An 18891-nucleotide genomic window follows, 5' to 3' on the forward strand; every position below is an offset into this window, starting at 1 on the left:
CCATTGCCAATCAACTAAGTTGCTAACAGGTTAGCAACTATGGTTTTGGGAAACGCACCCCTGTATAGTTCCCTTTCAGTCAGTCACTCTCAACTTCACATCGTATGACCGCGGAATTGAGATGACAGTTCGTCCATTATGTTCCCTCCTTCAAGGAACAATGGTTACAATACTTAACCAAGACGCTACTTATAGCTGCATATTCTACGGGTATAGGAATAAGTACAATATCTAACACGCTGTACTACTTTACATTAGAAGTAGACTGTTATCTCTTGTTTGACATGATGCATGAGTGTGTGTGTGTTTGTGTCTCTGTGTGCGTGCTGTCTGACCTTGACAAGTCATTGGCAGTGTTTACAAAAGGGCCTTGTGCTCATCTGCTGCGAGCACTCAGGGCTTTTGCCCCCTGGCCAGAAAACCAACAACTGCGATGGTAATGAAGGTGGCAATACCTCCAGATCTCAGACAAATAGCATCAAAACCTCAACAGCACTCAAATACTAAACCCACACAGCAGACATTTCTTCCTCTGAAGGACGGTACTGTCAGGAAAACGTCTTTGCAATAATTCAATATTTCTTTGCCAGTATATGTACCCTGTCTGGATCACACAAAGACAGGAACAGCAAACAGCAGTGGTCTACAGAGCCATTAATGCTTCGGATGAAGGATCGATGCCGAGTCAAAAGAGAAAACTCAGACTACACATCATTTAAAATCAATAGAAGACTGGTTACAGAGGAAAGGAGGAAAAGAAAGAGAATGAGTATGGTGAAATTCCATCAGGAAATTACCTTACACTCGTCTGACAAGAAATAGCTCCAGAAATAACTAGGAAATGACTTAAGATTAAAACTAAACCTGCTTAGATGTGCTTGTTCATTTGTGCATTTTCAAATGCAATGTATATGGAAATGGTTTGACCGCATTTTATTCAAATTACTACCTAAAGATTCCCTCATTTAGAATAATTCGGATTCATAAACATAAGGAATTTTGCATGAGAATAGATATTTTGTGCAAAAAGCGGTCAAATGTCTGTCTTCATAGTATATTATACTTAATAGTATAATACTCTGAAACAACTTTCCTTTCAGTTTGATGTCACATTTTTGCGCAATATCCAGTCATTTCAACATGAATCTGTGCAATTTGAGATTTCACATAAGGGCAAAAAGGTTCCTCACGCAGATTTAGCTTGTATTCAAGTTGGTCTAAGCTAATTGGTTTAAAACAGACTTTTGTGCTTTAGAAATCACCACAAAATGTTACAGTTGAAAACATACTTTTTTTTTTTGTTTTTTTTTTTTTGCTAGAAACTTTGCTAATGTGGTTTTATTTTTCAACCCCTACAACCATCTGCTACATAGATACTATTCATCATCTAATCAATTTCTGATAAAATCAAGGATGTAAGTTCTGTTTGACATTGGCTTCAATGTTTATGAACATAACAAGCATCAAAGCAGACATAACTGATGATGACAAAGTTAGTTGTGTATTTGTACTGCATTCATTCATTAAATAGGAACAGAAAATATGAAATTACAAATGAATGAGGCCCAATGCATGTCTTCATAATATAATACAATGTCTCTGCAACAGCTTTCCCTTCTGACTAATGTCACCAAGGTCCCATTTACAATCTCTCTGTAAAAGTTTAACTAATGTCAATATGAATCAACATAGTTCCTTGGGCAGATTTGACTTGTGTTATTAAGTTGAGACCATTTTTCAATATACAATCCAACTAATGAATAAATAAAAACAAGCTCTGTCATAGATCTTTTTTTTTTATGAATTTTGAATTTCTATTTTCATTCAGAAATGCCTCACATTATAGAAATACAATTGGTTGCAAGTTCCGTTTGACTTCGACTTTAACGTCTTTAAAGGTTGTTGCATCCCTTAACATCAATCATCCACAATAACACAAGTGTTAAAGGCAGACATAATTGATGATGACGAAGTTCAATGTGTTTTTGTACTTAATTAGGAACAGGAAAAAAACACTGTCGCCAAGTGAACCTGGTGGCAAAAATACGGCAGCCATAACAACAATTCCCAGAGAGTCAGGCTACTGTAAATACACACTCGAGCATGACTTCAGATCACTCCAGAGACTGAACATTAGACTGATTTTATTCAATTCAGACATACTAACCATTCAACACGATGCAGATCTAACCATAGAAATAACCTGGTAGGAAATAGAAACACAAAAACAAGGCATTGTGCAAACATGCACAGGTAGATGTCTATTCCACCATTTACTGCATTTGAATCAGCAAGTTGCTTGTGGTAGAGAGTAATTTAGGAATATTTGTCTTGGGTCAAAAAAAAAAGAAGAAGAGAAAAGTCTCTCTGTGACTGGGATGGTAGAAAACTCTTGGAGCCCCTCCAGATTTCTGACCTTGGCTGGCTGTAAGCTTTTAAAAACAGCCTTGCACGGAAAAAGCATGTCCAACAGGAGCGAAAGGCCATGAAGGGACACTGGGGGGAAGGTTGAAGCACCAGCGGGTGTCAGGGGCACTCAACTTATGGCGTTATTACCACTGGAACTGCTTTGAAGGTGCAAAGCGATCTGGGAACCAGTAAATTAGTCTCAAATAGCTGTTAACGGCACAGTTCCATTAAACGGGATTTAGGGGGATTAGCTAATAGCAGCCTTAGATGAGTGGTCGGGGGTGGAGGGCAGCAGAGAGTGGTTGGCGAGGGAATAAAAAAAACTAAGTGCTCATGTCCTAGCTCTCGTGAAGAGGAAGGTTCGAATTGACTTACGACATGGAGGAATCCATGTGGTTGTTAAATATTTAGTGCAGTTTCAGCTATTTAAAGTTTTGGAGGGAAATTTTTAAAGATGGGGTACGTATAATTAGCACCTATTGGTTGAAATGAGTACTGCAGTCCAAATTCAAAATGTTGTGTATCCCGCGCCTTCCTCCTCAGACACTGTGCTCACACAGGTTGCCAGATTGAGGACACAACAGGCACAATTTACAATAGAAATTGGCGAGCCTTACACAGTTGATTTATCAGTGTTTTAATATTCCTCTGGTCACAGAGATGTTTTGATGGTTGACAAGACTTTTTAGGTCCAGTAGAATCTGCAGTCACTGACCCAGTTCATTTGCCGACTTCCATGACTGCAATATGCTGTGTTTTCTGCCAACTGGCAACCCAGGGAGATTGGCGAAATAGTTGGAATCACCAGACCAAAACAAAAACAGACATTCCGACACAGAACTCATTTCAAAGTAGAATAAAATGACTATAGCATTGTTTTTCATAGAAACAAGTATTTGAGCTTAGCATTTGTCTTAATTATCTGCAAACATGTCATGATTTTTTCATGTTTTAGCAAAATCAAATAAATTACATACAGCACCTTTAACTTTCATTCAAATTTTGAGGGAATATTCATATTTACGTGGCACTTTTACGTAATCTATCAAACACTGGAGCATCTTCTGTGGTAAGATGCTCTCACAGTTCTCCTGTCTGGATCCTGCATTGTGCTCTGCTTCAGCGGCCGCTTTGAGCTCCAAATCCCTCTCACATTTGACAGGACAAAGTGTGGCTCACTGAATGGAGTCAGGTTCAAAGCACAACACATCATTCAGGAGTGTGATGCAACCGCACAGCTGCAGCAAGGAATGCTGGGACAGCACATTCCTGTGGTCCAGGAACAATTACATTCTCTATGCAAACTCAGTCAGAAATGGTTTCAGCCTCCATTTGTCAAGAGCACTTTTTCACCCCAGTACAGTGTTCATGTGCAGTACCTCCAAAATTGAGAATAAATGTGCCTTAATTAATTATGTATGAATTTCATTGAATTGAAAACAAAATGTAACAACAAATTATATATGCAAATGAAATATATATATATATATATAATTCAATGGATATATATATATATATATATATATATATATATATATATATATATATATATATATATATATATATATATATATATATATATATATATACATACATATATATATATATATATATATATATATATATATATATATATATATATATATATATATATTAAAGACTATTAGCAAACTGGAGTCAATTTGATTTATTATAATTTTAATCTAGTGTGTGTTCCAATTTAATACAATTCTCATTAAATTCTATTTAGAATACAATATTTTTATAAATTTTCTCCTATCAAACATAATTAATAAATCGAAAAAAACGTTTTTTTTGTTATTGTTAAAATATTAAAATGATAATAATATATACTTAAAAATGTAAAATAAATGTGTATATATATATATATATATATATATATATATATATATATATATATATATATATATATATATATATAAAGCTTATGTCTTTTAATATAGACATAAGAACACTTCTAGTAAGTTAACACAGAGAGCAACTGAGGCTCCCTGTTTTCATGGTGCATTCTGGGAATTTCAAGGAAATGAACATTTCAGTGCATTGGACAGCTCTAGAAATGTCTTACTCCTTGTCCAGTGCACTAGTGTCCTGAGACAATGGGGGAATTCAGTCAGAATGAATTGTGCCCATTGATTGTGCTGTTAATTTGCATGTGCTGTCTGTGTTGTTTTTGTGCCCGATTCACTAAAGGAATTACACAAATCAAGTTACGATGCACATGCGCCCACAAAATTAGTGCCGAATACAATTTTCACGGCACAATTCCCCATCTTGCAGTGCAAGATTACGAAGGATGCAGCAGAGCACACAATCCAACTCACTTGGTCTGTACAGCACCACTGCGATCACCTGAATCAGCTCTGCTGAGAGAAACGCTGAAAGTGTGCACACTACAACTCAGTCTGCATATATGCCTGTTTATAATGCTTTTCTCCATCATTTGATGGATAACTGCCAATATCAATAGAAAATATAAACAAACATCTATTTTCAGTGGAAGTCATTTGACCCCTGCTTTCCTAATAATAAAACGCTAATTGCGGCAAGCGAACAGCACTGTGCTTCATGAATAAATCTATAACAAGTCAAATTTACACAAAAAGAGGCTTGTTTGTGCTGATAAGAATGACAATGATTTACTCCAGACTCCTGGTGGGTTCTCAAGGCTCAATTGCGAGGTTTTTTTCACTGCAGTGTCGCAAACAACTGGTCTTGGTTTGATTTGGTTTTGCTCTCTAAAGCAATATTTTAAATGTGTTTTACTGTCCAAAAACCTTTTGGTGCCACTGTAATTTCTTGTACAAATAGCAAAAAGATTACATGATAGAGACAATGGATTTATTAAGTTTATCTTCTTGAGTGACTGTAGACTGAAACGTTCACCTTGAAGACATTCTCCAAATTTTTCATTACCACAAAAACCTTGCGCTTGCTCACTAGGGATATAGTCTCGGCACCCCGTAAAGCTATTTTGAGACCATTTCATTATTACAAATACTATATAAATACAACAAAAGAAACAACAAATGTACCCTTCACCTAATGTCACCCTGTAAGTATTTCAGAGACCAATGATATTCACATTAAAACCCTGAGCAAAAGCTCCGCTTACAGATTCCGGCTTGACGTCAGCACCGACCCAATTTTAGCTTTATACATGTGAGGCTGAAGTTTTTTAGTGGAGAGCTCTGATGATGAGGCAACTAATTTCAGAGGAAGAGGTCTGGACCAGATGAAGATAAATGGCATGTGTAGAGCTGATTAGAGAAAGAGAGAGAGAGAGGGAATGCAGATATGAAGTTAAGGAGAAAAAATAAATAAATAAACCCAAAACCAAACGGAGGGGGAGAGAGTGTGTCTTTTCTGTGGAGAACTGTAATTAGCTCTCAAAAAAAAAAAAAAAAAACATGAGGCAGTGCTACATATTTCTACTGCTGCTCTGTGGGAAGCAACAGACCAACTCCATGCCCTTCTTCTACAAAAAGGCATTCCTTTCTTCAAAGCTCCAGTTTACATTCACACCATCATGTTTGAACACCATTTATGAGGGAATTAGCTCTTCTAGTAAACTAAACTCGGATGTTCCCGATAGTAAATCGCGCTCATAAATCATTTTCCATTTCTGCATCTGACCTTGACAGATCCTTTGACAGAACTAAAATGCACAAGCTGACATATGCTTAATTCTACGGTATGCTGACCATTCAACTCGACCAACCTAAAACAACCCTCAATCACAGCTTTTCCGGGGGAAAATATTGCAGTCGTTTAACTGCCAATCTCTAATTGTATGTTTATACCAGACACAAATGTAATTATTTGTGTGAGTATATTAAATACAAAAATGTACACAAGATGCAAATAAAGGCGAATTCGCACCGGGCGATGCGAAATGCACCACGCGTTTGCCGCGAACGCACCATATTCGCCTTAATCGCGTCTTTCGCACACGTTAAATTTTTTTAACTCAAGATGAAAAACGCGAAGAGCTTTCTGGAATCAGACAATATAAGAGAGCATTATTGTAGCCGTCTGTTATTACATAGGTTTGGAGCATAGAAAACAATTAAAAAATCAGTTGTAGTGGTAGTTGTATTTTTATAAGCATGGCTACAGAGATGCTGCTATCAATAAAAAAAAAATATATATATAGTAATACCAGTATATATATATACAGTAATAAAATGTAACACACACATTAATACAGGACTCTAGCGTTATTAATCCCCGGGCTGTGAACACAGACACATCGGCATTTGGCTTTCCATTGTATTTTGGATTTTTTGACAACAGGTACAAAACGGCGATTGTAGTTATCTCCACCATGGTTGATCGTGCTGTTTTTATTTGCGCGAGTGACAAACCCCGCAAGTAATCTAGAGCGTATCTGGTGTGAACACACCATCAGCGACATTGCCACTCAAATCAGAAAAAAATCTTCAAGCCACGCTCAAGTGAAAACTCGCTATTACAAGAATGAAAATCTCTGCTCTGGATCAGAACCATGGCTGTAAAATGTTGTCATAAACTGTCACAGTCCATCCCATCATAACGGTTTATATGGCAGTATCACAGAAACGACACAGATGGAACAATTAAGAGATGAGTAAGTGGTGAGTGACGGTAAGATCATCCTCATCCAGGCTTTCCAGTTCCATGATGCCAAAGGCTGACTGAATGCAGAGACACAAGAGAAAAGTGATCCTGCTCTCTGGCCCCTGAGGACCTCGGGATCGCTGTAATGACAGTTCTCCACTCTCTCTGAGATGGCCTGTCTTGGCCCTTGCTAACAGCTGGCTAAGGAAACAGATAAGATTCCTGAGGCTGGAAGAGCGACCATGATGCTTATTTACGCAATTAAAGTGATGTTTTTTGAGTTGTGACATGTATGAACGTGTTTTATTCTCCTACTGCAGATGTTCAACAGTTCTGAAAGTCAACAATGGCCCTGTTTACTTCTTTAAAAACATTCCAGGGCTTTTTTTATGTTCCACAAATCATCCGTGTGCAATATTCCTGTTTGTTTTCATAATCCAGAAAAGGGTAATAACTCTTAAAAACTATTTTCTTTTTTGACTGATGTTGCATGAGCCATGTGTGAAGGAAACACAATTTTAAGCCAATAGCAAGATAGCTATTTAAGCACAGTAATTTAGCTATGGCCTTTCTTGTTAACAGTTATGTTAATGTAATAAAGGTAATGGCAAATATGGTAATAATTGGGGTATGCTGAGATGCTCAGGAGCATGAATTTGACCTTTCACCTTCATATCCGGGAAACTGTTTGGTTCACTACAAGCACAAGTATATATATATATATATATATATATATATATATATATATATATATATATATATATATATATATATATATATATATATTAAAATAAAAAAAATAAATTATTCCCTGTTTTTGTTTCCTCGCTTTAAATCACCAAATGGATGGCTGCAGCTCATATTTCATTTTAGTATTTTTGTCTTATATTAGGCAAATATTATTTCATTAATATTAATATATATATATATATATATATATATATATATATATATATATATATATATATATATATATATATATATATATATTAGGGCCGGGACTTTAACGCGTCAATTGAGATTAATTAATTACACAAAAAATAACGCGTTAACTAAGATTAATTAATTACAGAAAAAAAAAATCCCGCATTTTTAATAACGTATTTTTGCACCGCGGAACGTTTCTCACTGGATGCGTTTCGGAGGACCAATTATACTGAAGCACCAACTAGCGTTCGCATATCACTGCAGCACATCGACCAGCCTCAAGTATCATCTCAACGCAAAACATATAGCAGCTAGCGTGGACGTGAACTATGTATTATTTTGTTGGTGCAAATGGCAGTTTATGTTGCACTCTTTATTGTTTTGGCCAAGGTTATTGAGAGTTGGACCTGAGTATGTTATGGCCCCTGAAGCAACAGAGAGATGTTTTCTAATAGTCAGTGTTTCCAATGTTCTGAATGTAATTGACAGTATTGTGTTTTACTTAAAAAACACTTTACAGAAGGTTCCAGCACCTATAAGCTTCCTGAATTTCTGAAATGTACTATTTCTAAATTGTTTCTAAAAAGTAAAATTGGTAAAATGTAATACCATTTCACATTGTATGAATTTAATATATAGCACAGTCATTTTTCCAATGCCTTTTCAGGTTTGGATATAACTTGACCCATTACATTCTAACTTTAATCCTAAAAGTAATATTTTACTGATGCATCTAAAAAAAAAAAAAAAAAAAGTTGCATAACCCTGATCGTAAGCACTCCTTCAAACCAATTCCAGCTGTTGAGGAGTTGAGTAAAGAGAGCAACTCAGCATCCTTTAGCTCCCCTGCATCAAATGAGGATGATGTGTGTGTGTGTGTGTGTGTGTGTGTGCGTGTGTGTGTGTGTGTGTGTGTGTATGTGTGAGGTCTAACCGGGCCTTTGGAAAAACCCTTACCTTGTACGGCTCACCAAACAGATTAAATCCAGAAGAGAACAAGTCTTCATCTTGCTGCACTTCCTGTGTCCTTCGCTCCCATTCCTTCTTCTTCAGCGCCGAGCGGTCCTGCTCGTAATGACTGTGGGAAACGAGAGAAAGAACGATAGAGTAAGAGCATGATTCGAGTTGGCATGCGAGAAATCGACGGCAAAAAACCCTGCCTGTAAGAGATTCAAGGGAAGCCCTTATCTGTCTAATAGGCCCGAGCTGACACTAAGCAGATGAGGAGAGCGTGGCAGAGGAGATAAAGTAACTGGATTGGTGCACAGATGCTTTGCAGGAACAGACAGGAGACTGCCAGGAAGAGGCAGCTCTGTTTGAAATGCTGTGAGAAGGGCTGGAGCCTCAGGGAACGTTTATTTCGATTTGAAGGACCTCATATGGCAATCAGTGTGGGGGATTGTTACAGGAAATTCAAGCTTGTTTTAAACAAAGGCAGATGTCATACTGCGGTAGTTGACAATCCCAGATTCATCGTGTGGAGTAAATGATTTCACAAATGAAAACCCAAACGCGCCGCCCTCTGAGGGACTCTGTCAGCCTCTTATTTTTCTTTATGTTCATTAAAATGATGACTTCATCTGAGTGGCTCCTCAAAAGCCTTTCCCAGGTCTCTTCTGAGTTATTTAATGTCTGTAAACGACTTACCGTTTAACAAACTTCATCTATTAGTAAGGAAACAAACACACAGGGTGATAAGCTGAGAGCGTGCAATGCTAGCCGTGGCTGGTTGGCCCCGGGGCCAGTGTTATTGGCTGACAGTAGCTGATTAGGACCCGTAGACTCGGTTCTATCATTATCATAATGCAGAATGGCCTCAGGTTAACGCAGACCTCCTTCAGGAACAGACACACGCCGCAGCCGCTAGCTGTAGCATTAGCATCGGTCCCTGAGGAGGAACAACGGCGAGATAGAAATGGTGAATTTGGCTGTCTTGTGTGCATGTATGAGGAAGTTCTCGTCTGGTCATTTGTTCGTTCGTTCGTTCACTCACTGAAGGATATATGACATGCTTCAAAAGATCTGCTTTTCCTTAAAAACAAATTAGCATGCTAACGACACTTTTCACTTAGGGTGAGGGATTTGAAAGGTTGGGAGCATGAAAACCAAACGACATATCTATGTATCTCACAATGTCACTTTCTATGTGACTTTATGTCTCGCAAAAGCATTTTTGATTCTTGCTATTGCTATTATGCTGCTTTTTTATTGTGATAAAATTGACCACCTTAACTAAAAGCTGCATAATTTTTTTGCAAAAAAAAACAACAACAACAACAACAACTAATTATTGGATAAAAAAAAAAAAAAAAAAAAATATATATATATATATATATATATATATATATATATATATATATATATATATATATATATAGAGAGAGAGAGAGAGAGAGAGAGAGAGAGAGTTGTACGATTTCTGATAATATGTCATTATGACTTCAATAATAGTCTTAATATTATTGTTAATATAATGATTAACATTATTTTTGGTCAGGGTGAAATATTAAACAGTTCTAAAAAAGTAGATTTGTTCTAAATAAATAAATAAGAAAGCATCTGGCATCTGGCATATCAAAATAAATCAAAAGCAACATGACAAAGAGTTCCATAACAATTAAATGTGACGTGATGTGGAGCCATGTATAGTAGAAACAGCAGTGAGCCTTTGTTTTTGTTTTTGTTGCAGCGGTGTAAAAAAAAATAAAAATAAAAAAATAAAAATTCAAACCCATGACCTTGGGTTCCAAGTCAGACTCTTTAACCATTAGGCCACAAATACCCCCACTTAATCATGAGCTTTGACAATAATTGTAGTATCTATGGTATTTTGATCACAGTTAACATTTCAAATGCGTGCCTCAATTCTGTGCTTCAAAAGATTTGTATTCTAACTCATGACTTATCGCTTCAATTTTATAATTTAAAACATTTTGACTTTCTGCTGATAAATCAATGCTTTCATCTAATGTCAACATAAAAAAAAAAAACCTCAAAACCTCAAAAGATACCTCAAACACATGTTTCATCAACTCCTGCTAATAGGACACTTTCCCAGAGCAACAGAGAGTCATCCAGCTCTTGGAGTTGATGGATAGCACAACGAGCCGGAGAGCTGGAATCAGTCTGTCTTCAATCGGCCTTTGCCGTCCTCCGAAGCACACCTTGGAATCTCGCGATTCAGCCACAGCGTTTAATCCATCACCAAATAATTCCAGAAGGCGGGAGATGAAACGGTGCGAGAAAAACGAGGCCTGGTCTAGGGGTGACAGGTGCTTCTTCTGAGGGGTCGGGGAAGAAATAAGTGACAAAGAAAAGTGGGAATAAATACGGCAATGAGAGATTGACGGTGCTTCCCAGACCTTAATGACAGCAAGATGTCAGTTATCTTTATGTCAGCGCGCTGGGCACACCTGACAAGACGATAAATCAAATTTACAGCTGTCAGTGGCACAGCCTTCCAGGCACTTGGGTCCCCGACACTGCATTCCCCTCCAAATACAGAGCGCTGCACTGGACAGTGAGAGGGTGCTATAGACGATTAAAGAACGAAAGTAAGAATGCTGAGGTGCAAATAACCCCTAGTTATGACTGCAGCAGTGTGAGACAACTTATGGACTGTATCTGTGAGTGTGATTTCTCCTCAAAGTGGAGAAAACCGCAGGTAATCCTATAGAATATAATAGAATATACTTTCAGGGCTGTCAAAACTTTAAGTCTGTATTTAATATGTCAATGAATTGTAATATGAATAACAATGAGTATTATAGCGCATGGGGTTTCATTCATGAAATTGCATCTAGAGACAAGAATCAGGGTGTCACTTGTTCCGTTTGGTTTCGTTCTAGTTTTTCTAGTTCCCTTTGTTTTGACTTCCCCGCCACTAGTTTGTTATCTAAGTAACTCATTGATGTGATTTGTGTTTGCACCTGTTTGCTTGCTTTGTTTCAGTGTATTTAATGTGTTTTCTTCTGTTCATTGTCACTTCTTGTTGTGTGTAACATTTAAGTTATTCAGTTTCTGTGTCCAGTTTTGAGTTTGTGTAAATCTAAATCACTGTGCTTAGATCCTGTTACGATCATCAGCTGGAGCGCCCATGAATTCTAATATAGTGCACTCCATTCAGGACGCTGGCAATCTCCTATTTCCATTAACAATCAGATGTCACCATATAATCACATGGACACTAGGCACCTTTCATTCTGTTGCACCGCACCCGAACTACATTCCCCATGAGTCACTGCATCACAATCACCTTGCCACACCTGCACCTCATTCATCAGCCAATTAGACACATACTCCTGCAGCTAATACACAGACACATATCTTGTCTTGTTTAGCCCCATTTAACATTTCTGAGTGATTTCCTGTGTTTGTTATTCCCGTGTTTGGCATTTGGACTGTTTATTCAGACTGTGATTCTCTGCTGCCTGCCCCAATCTCTGCTTGTTTCTGGTTATCGCTGACACACCTGACGCCATTCCTGATTTCTGACTGTCTGACCATTCTGTTTAATAAATGCTGCAATTGGATCCGAATGTCTCTGACTATTCATCGTAACAGATCCACACCTCATCCTTATTTGCAGCCGTTTTGCGACACCGAGATATCATACTTGTTTTATTTCAAATTTTTTGCCTAACTTTATGTACTTAAAATGAAATAAAACTACCTTAAATATAAGTTAAAATGTAATTTAAAAACAACAACACAAATGAAATGCTAAAACACACAACAAATGTATTAAAAATGTACTAAAACGTAAAATACAAATAACGACTACCATATTTTCCGGACTATAAGTCACACTTTTTTTCATAGTTTGGCTGGTCCTGTGACTTATAGACAGGTGTGACTTATTCATCAAAATTAATTTGACATGAACCAAGAGAAACGAACCAATATAAAACATTACATCTCTATGCTCCTGTAGTCTACACTGAAGACATAGAGCGCCCTCTCGTGACTGTAGACGGTAATGTTTTTTCTTGGTTCTTGGTTCTAAATAAATGCAACTTATACTCCAGTGTGACTTATATATGTTTTTTTCCTCATCATGACCTATTTTTGGACTGATGCAACTTATACTCAGGTGCGACTTATAGTCCGAAAAATACAGTAGTTCAAAAAATATATATATATATATATATATATAAAAAACTCAATGATCCAAAAATAGCTTTATTTTAAAGTTCAATTCTCGCTATTAACAAACTATTAACAACGACTTTTGTCTCAGTAAACTCCTTAATTTCTGCTTTTTAATAGTTCAGGTAGTTGCTAAGTTGAGCTATTTGCTAGGATTAGGGATGTAAAATATGGTCATGTAGAATTAGTGATTTATAAGTACTAATAAACATCCAACTAGTTAATAGTAGGCATGCTAATAAGAAGCTAGTTAATAGTGAGAACTGGCCCCTATACTAAAGTGTAACCAGACTATCATAGAGGCCTGAGGGCAGCAAACTCTGAAAACACCCTAAAGTAAGACACAATTTAATCCCCTCTTTCTAAATGTCTGTTTTGCTTGATTTTTGTACAGATGATAATTTTCTCTCCCCATGCTTCAGAGGAGGCGCTGCCCACCTTCCTTCCTCTGAGAAACCACCAGTGATATATTCAGACTCCACATAAACACATTACCAACATTTTCTCTTGGCCGTATATTCAGTCTTATCCGTGTGCTGACAACACGCCGTATGTTAAACAGCAGGCGCTTTATTACGCTGATGTTGTTGGTGGCATGATTACGTTTTGGAATATGTGGCATTGGCAGTTTTCTCCCTCCATTCTTTCGTACTCCACCTCTTCCTAACACTGCCGACGAAGGGGGGAAATGAACATGCGATATCCATGGAAAAGCGAATGAATTTAATCTTAGCTGAGCTTTGCTGCATTCGAAAGATAACCAAACAGAGTGCCTGCATCCATCTCTCTCTCTCTCTCTCTCTCCCTCCTCTCGCCCCTCTTCCCCTCGGCAGCCCCCGGTGAAAGTCTCCCATAGAGAAATAATGTAATAAACAGCCAACGAGTGCCACTGTTATTAGAACGAAGCAGCCGTCACAACAGTGGGCCTGATTTCTGATTTAAGCGGCAATTATTAATTTGAAGCACGGCCTAATTAAAACTACAGCGAAGCGTTTAGCCTCTTGTTACAATGATTTTGGAGGATTGTAATTACGTGGAGCTGCTTATCTCACACATTAGGGCAGTGACAGAAGAGGTGGAGATCTCCTCTCATTTATTTCCTGATATATAAGCGCTCGGGCGAGATTGATGCGAGAAAGATAGCAGGCGTCCATCAGGAGGAAGAGGGCTCGTCTGGAGGGACAGTCTAGCCTGAGGGGAATCCAAGCTCTCGGTTTTCCACTTTTTGTTTCCTCGTCTGCCTTTCTGATGGTTATCACAGAGCTCCTGTGAATATGCTTTCCTTGACATATGTTTGACTAAAAATAGCATACAGATTGTGAACCAAAATGACAAACTTGACAAAAATGATTTTGGGATTCTTTCCTTTCTCAAAATGTTTAAATTTAAATCTATCGGCACGTACACAATTGTTCAAAAGTTCAGGGTCAGTGAGATTTTTTTGAAATGTTTTTAGAAAGTCTCTTAGGCTCACCATTTGGTTAAAATACAGTACAAACTATAATATTCCAAACAACTTTTACTATTTAAAAAGTTTTCAGTTATTACTCCAGTCTTCACTGTCAAATGAACCTTTTGATACATTTCATATTATCATAAAACAAACAGCATAAAAAAAGAAGAAATCTTCATAACAATACAATGCATCTTTGCTGAATACCAGAATTGATTTCTCACAAAAAAAAAAAATAAAGGAATACTGAACAAAACCCACAAGTGGTTTATTTATTTATCTATATAAATAGTAAATAGCAAAAGTAACAGCAACATATCCACCCTCAGAAACACCGGGAAGACCAATTCAAAAATGGCCCAAATTTAGCATTCCTTCAGTCAGTCGCCCCTGAGCTGCACAGCGAGCACAAATGAGCAGCCGGGCCAGAGCCATGTCTCCAGGACGGGGCGGCAGCGGTGGCAGCTGCTTGTAGGCGAGTAAAGAACTCTCTCAGATTAATGAGCAATGCTGACAGTAATTGCCAGGTTATCACCCTGACCACTGACACCACTTCCCCTCAGGGCTCGTTCCATTTCCTCAAGGAGGCCATTGTTTGCACTCACATTAACAGTGGCTCAGCAGGATAGAGAAGAATGAAGACTAAAACACGCTTCGTTCCATTCCCAGTCCAAAGCTGACACTAACTTTTGAGGGCGTTCTTTCTTCAGAGCAGAGCTGATTAGTAATACATGTGATTCTCAAAAGTCTAAAAGGCACTAAAACATTCCCTGCAATCTACAGAAACATAGTAACTAGTTAGATGTAATTTATTCAGACATTTGCATATTTCATTAAAATTATATTACTCAGTAATTTACTGTAATTATTTCAATTGTCATGTAATCATGTATTATGTATCATGATAATATATTATGTAATAATGACAAAACCTTGTAAAAAAATTACTTTTAAAATTATAATAATAAATAACAATAATAATAATAATAATAATAATAATAATAATAATAATAATAATAATAATAATAATTTTCTATATATGTTGTGTATAGCAAAATATAACTATTTTATATTGCATATTTTTTTAACATTAATAACAACAACAACAATGATAATAATAATCAGTCTTTTATTAATTATTATTATTTCAATTTTTTTAAACAATGTTTTCCCACCAACCATTTGGAACCGCCTTAAGTCACATTTTAAAATGCAGAAACAGCATTGCATTAAATATCACATGCGATTGCATAAAACACCTTGCTTCAGATTCCCTCCAGTGAATGATGAAAGGGATCTATAATAAACATAACATTTTCTTTTTTTTCTTTTTTGTCTCATTTGTTTAATTGGTTTGTCACACAGCCTTGTGCTGTTTGTAATTCACTCCATCTTGTTTTTATGTTTTTTTGTTTTCAACTCGCAATACAAGGGATCAGTGATTAACTGTGCCAACCAATTAGAAAGCAAGTCTGAAATACCATTAATGTATATTGCAGGAGCTCTAGCACATTTCCAGAATTTTAGACCCAATTTAGCAAACAGACGTCCGTGTGCACTGGAACATCAGAGCAGTGTCCACAAACACCACCCGAAACAAGCACCCAACCCCTGCGCCACCAAACCTGCCAAACAAATGTCAATTTTCCATGTCATCAAACTGTAAAAACTGATCCAGACGCAGTAATAGTCAGAGACGCTGCGCGCATTCAGCAGACTGCATAATGGAGAGAGGAAATTATGGCAGCTGCACGTCGATTATCCCTTAATGGGCACCGACTTCAAATTAATTTCTTCTTCATGTTCCATACTTCACATTCATATTGAGAGGAATTTACCACAATTACGGTGTAATTGCAGATCTGCGGTTGAAGTTAACAGCATACAGGGTGCGTTTAAGAACCTAAATCTAATCTTAGTCTATTCTGAGTCGCTCTCAAGTTGAAACCTGAATGCTGAGATAGGTCTACCATGTGGTTTCATGACAAATGCATTAGAGAGTTGAATGTGCGGTGGAAACAGCAAGAAAACAACGCACAAACAAACAACTACAAATGTAAGATCTCTGCTTTATGAAACTCGCATATTATCTCCGGCTTTGAAGCTCAGCTTTCAGACGGAACATGGTTTCGAGACATGTTTAACCCCTGGCCTGAAATTCTGCAGAAGCAGCTCTCGGCTGCAGTGGAGAACAGAAGGAGAGATGGAGAGGCTGATGAAGTGGAAAGAGGAAGAGGTCGACAGGGCCGTGAAGAGCTGCATATGAAGCATGTTCATCCGTGAAGACCAAAACTGAACATCGCAGTTCTCGCAAAACCAACCAAGAAACAGTTGGCTCAAATTGCAGAAAAAAACCCATAATATATTAAGATATAAATATGATATGATATCCACCTTAACAGATCTTAGGGTCCACTATCTTGTCAGTTTGGACTCACCTTCTCATTCAAAGAGTTTTCTTTATTTTCATGACTATGAAAATTGTAGAGTCACACTGAAGGCATCAAGGGCTATTTGACCAAGAAGGAGAGTGATGGGGTGCTGCGTCAGATGACCTGAACCCAGTCGAGATGGTTTAGGGGTGAGCTGGACCGCAGAAAGAAGACAAAAGGGCCAACAAGTGCTAAGCATCTCTCGGGGAACTCCTTCAAGACTGTTGGAAGACCATTTCAGGTGACTACCTCTTGAAGCTCATCAAGAGAAAGCCAAGAGTGTGCAAAGCAGTAATCAAAGCAAAAGGTGGCTACTTTGAAGAACCTAGATTAATGACATATTTTCAGTTGTTTCACACTTTTCCACATGTGTTAATTCATAGTTTTGATGCCTTCAGTAAACTTTTGGTCTGTACTGTATATATATATATATATATATATATATATATATATATATATATATATATATATATATATATATATATGGTAACACTTTAGAATAAGGTTCCATTAGTTAATGTTAGTTAATGTATTAATTAACATGAACAAACAATGAATAATACACTTATTACTGTATTTATTAATCTTCGTTAATGTTAGTTAAGGAAAATACAGTTATTCATTGTTAGTTCATGGTAATTCACAGTGCATTAACTAATGTTAACAAGCACAACTTTAGATTTAAATAATGCCTTAGTAAATGTTGAAATTAACATGAACTAAGACTTATAAATGCTGTAGAAAGATTGTTCTTGCTTAGTTCATGTTAACGAAAGTATTTAACTAACATTAACTAATGGAACCTTATTCTAAAGTGTTACCATATATATATATATATATATATATATATATATATATATATATATATATATATATATATATATATATATATATATACATACACACACACTTCACTTTCATAATAATAAGCTTGATTTTGGAGTAAAATATGACATGCCCATGATTTTGCATGTGATGAACACTTGGGAGTTCAGAATTGGCATTGGGATGTGAAGCTAGCAATGTAGCAATAGCACTTAACACTCTGGATTTCAGTGATCCGTTTCATTCGTCTTGTGAGGACACACAAGCCAGAAGTCTTCTATGATTAATTTCACAATGAAACAGCTGAAAGGGGTTACAAAAGCAACCCGTGAAAACTAGCTGGCTCGAACACAACCGGAGGAATGGTAAGCATCAAACGATGAAAACAAACAGAGCAGACTTCAGAAATCTTTACGCTTTAATTTTCCATTCCTTTGAACTCGTCTGGGCATTCGTTAATCAGCAGTCGGTTCTAAACATTCCCCTCAGAGGCTGGGGGGTGTTTCAGACACAAAGACAGCTAAACACCAAAACAACAACATCGTCCAATCAACAACCGGCTGCCTGACGTCGCTTTCTGTCCGAAAGCTGTTAATTGCTGCATGATTTCAAAGCGAATCCACCTGAAGAGATCTTAGCGTCCACTAGCTTGTCTTTAATCATGCTCTGTTCAACTCTGCATGGCAATGAATGTGTCACTAATAGACTGCAGATTACATCGACTGCACTGGAAACGTAATTACTTTTAATGTTTTCAATGAGAGACACCGCGGTTTTAGCAAGAATAGTAGCGCGGCTCTCAATGTGGGTGAGACTCACAACCGCCAAGAAAGACTCCAGGTCATACTTCAATCAAAAGAACATTTCGTTTTGTAAGACATTCTTTGAGAGAAATCATCAAGGATTTTATTAAACTGGTGTATGTGTAATGTTACATGTATAATGCTGCAAAAGACTTCTATTTCAAATAAATGCAGTTCTGATCAGTGATGTTTCACAGTATCCACAAAAATAAAAAGCAACACTGATAATAAGAAATGTTTTACAGCAAATCAGTATATTATAATCATTTCCGAA

At 37.0% G+C, this 18891-nt stretch overlaps 1 protein-coding gene across 2 annotated transcripts in view; it reads right to left on the reverse strand.

The window, feature by feature from the left end:
* The window catches only part of LOC128026834 (AF4/FMR2 family member 2), a 188778-nt gene that overhangs the window by 132961 nt on the left and 36926 nt on the right, over positions 1-18891 (reverse strand). For both annotated transcript variants that reach the window (XM_052614069.1, XM_052614068.1), the window contains exon 2: positions 8914-9034. In XM_052614069.1, coding sequence (XP_052470029.1) covers positions 8914-9034 — 121 coding nt within the window. The remainder of the gene's footprint in view (positions 1-8913; positions 9035-18891) is intronic.

This window comes from Carassius gibelio, chromosome A14, assembly GCF_023724105.1.
Source record: "Carassius gibelio isolate Cgi1373 ecotype wild population from Czech Republic chromosome A14, carGib1.2-hapl.c, whole genome shotgun sequence".
Classification (NCBI taxonomy): domain Eukaryota; kingdom Metazoa; phylum Chordata; class Actinopteri; order Cypriniformes; family Cyprinidae; genus Carassius; species Carassius gibelio.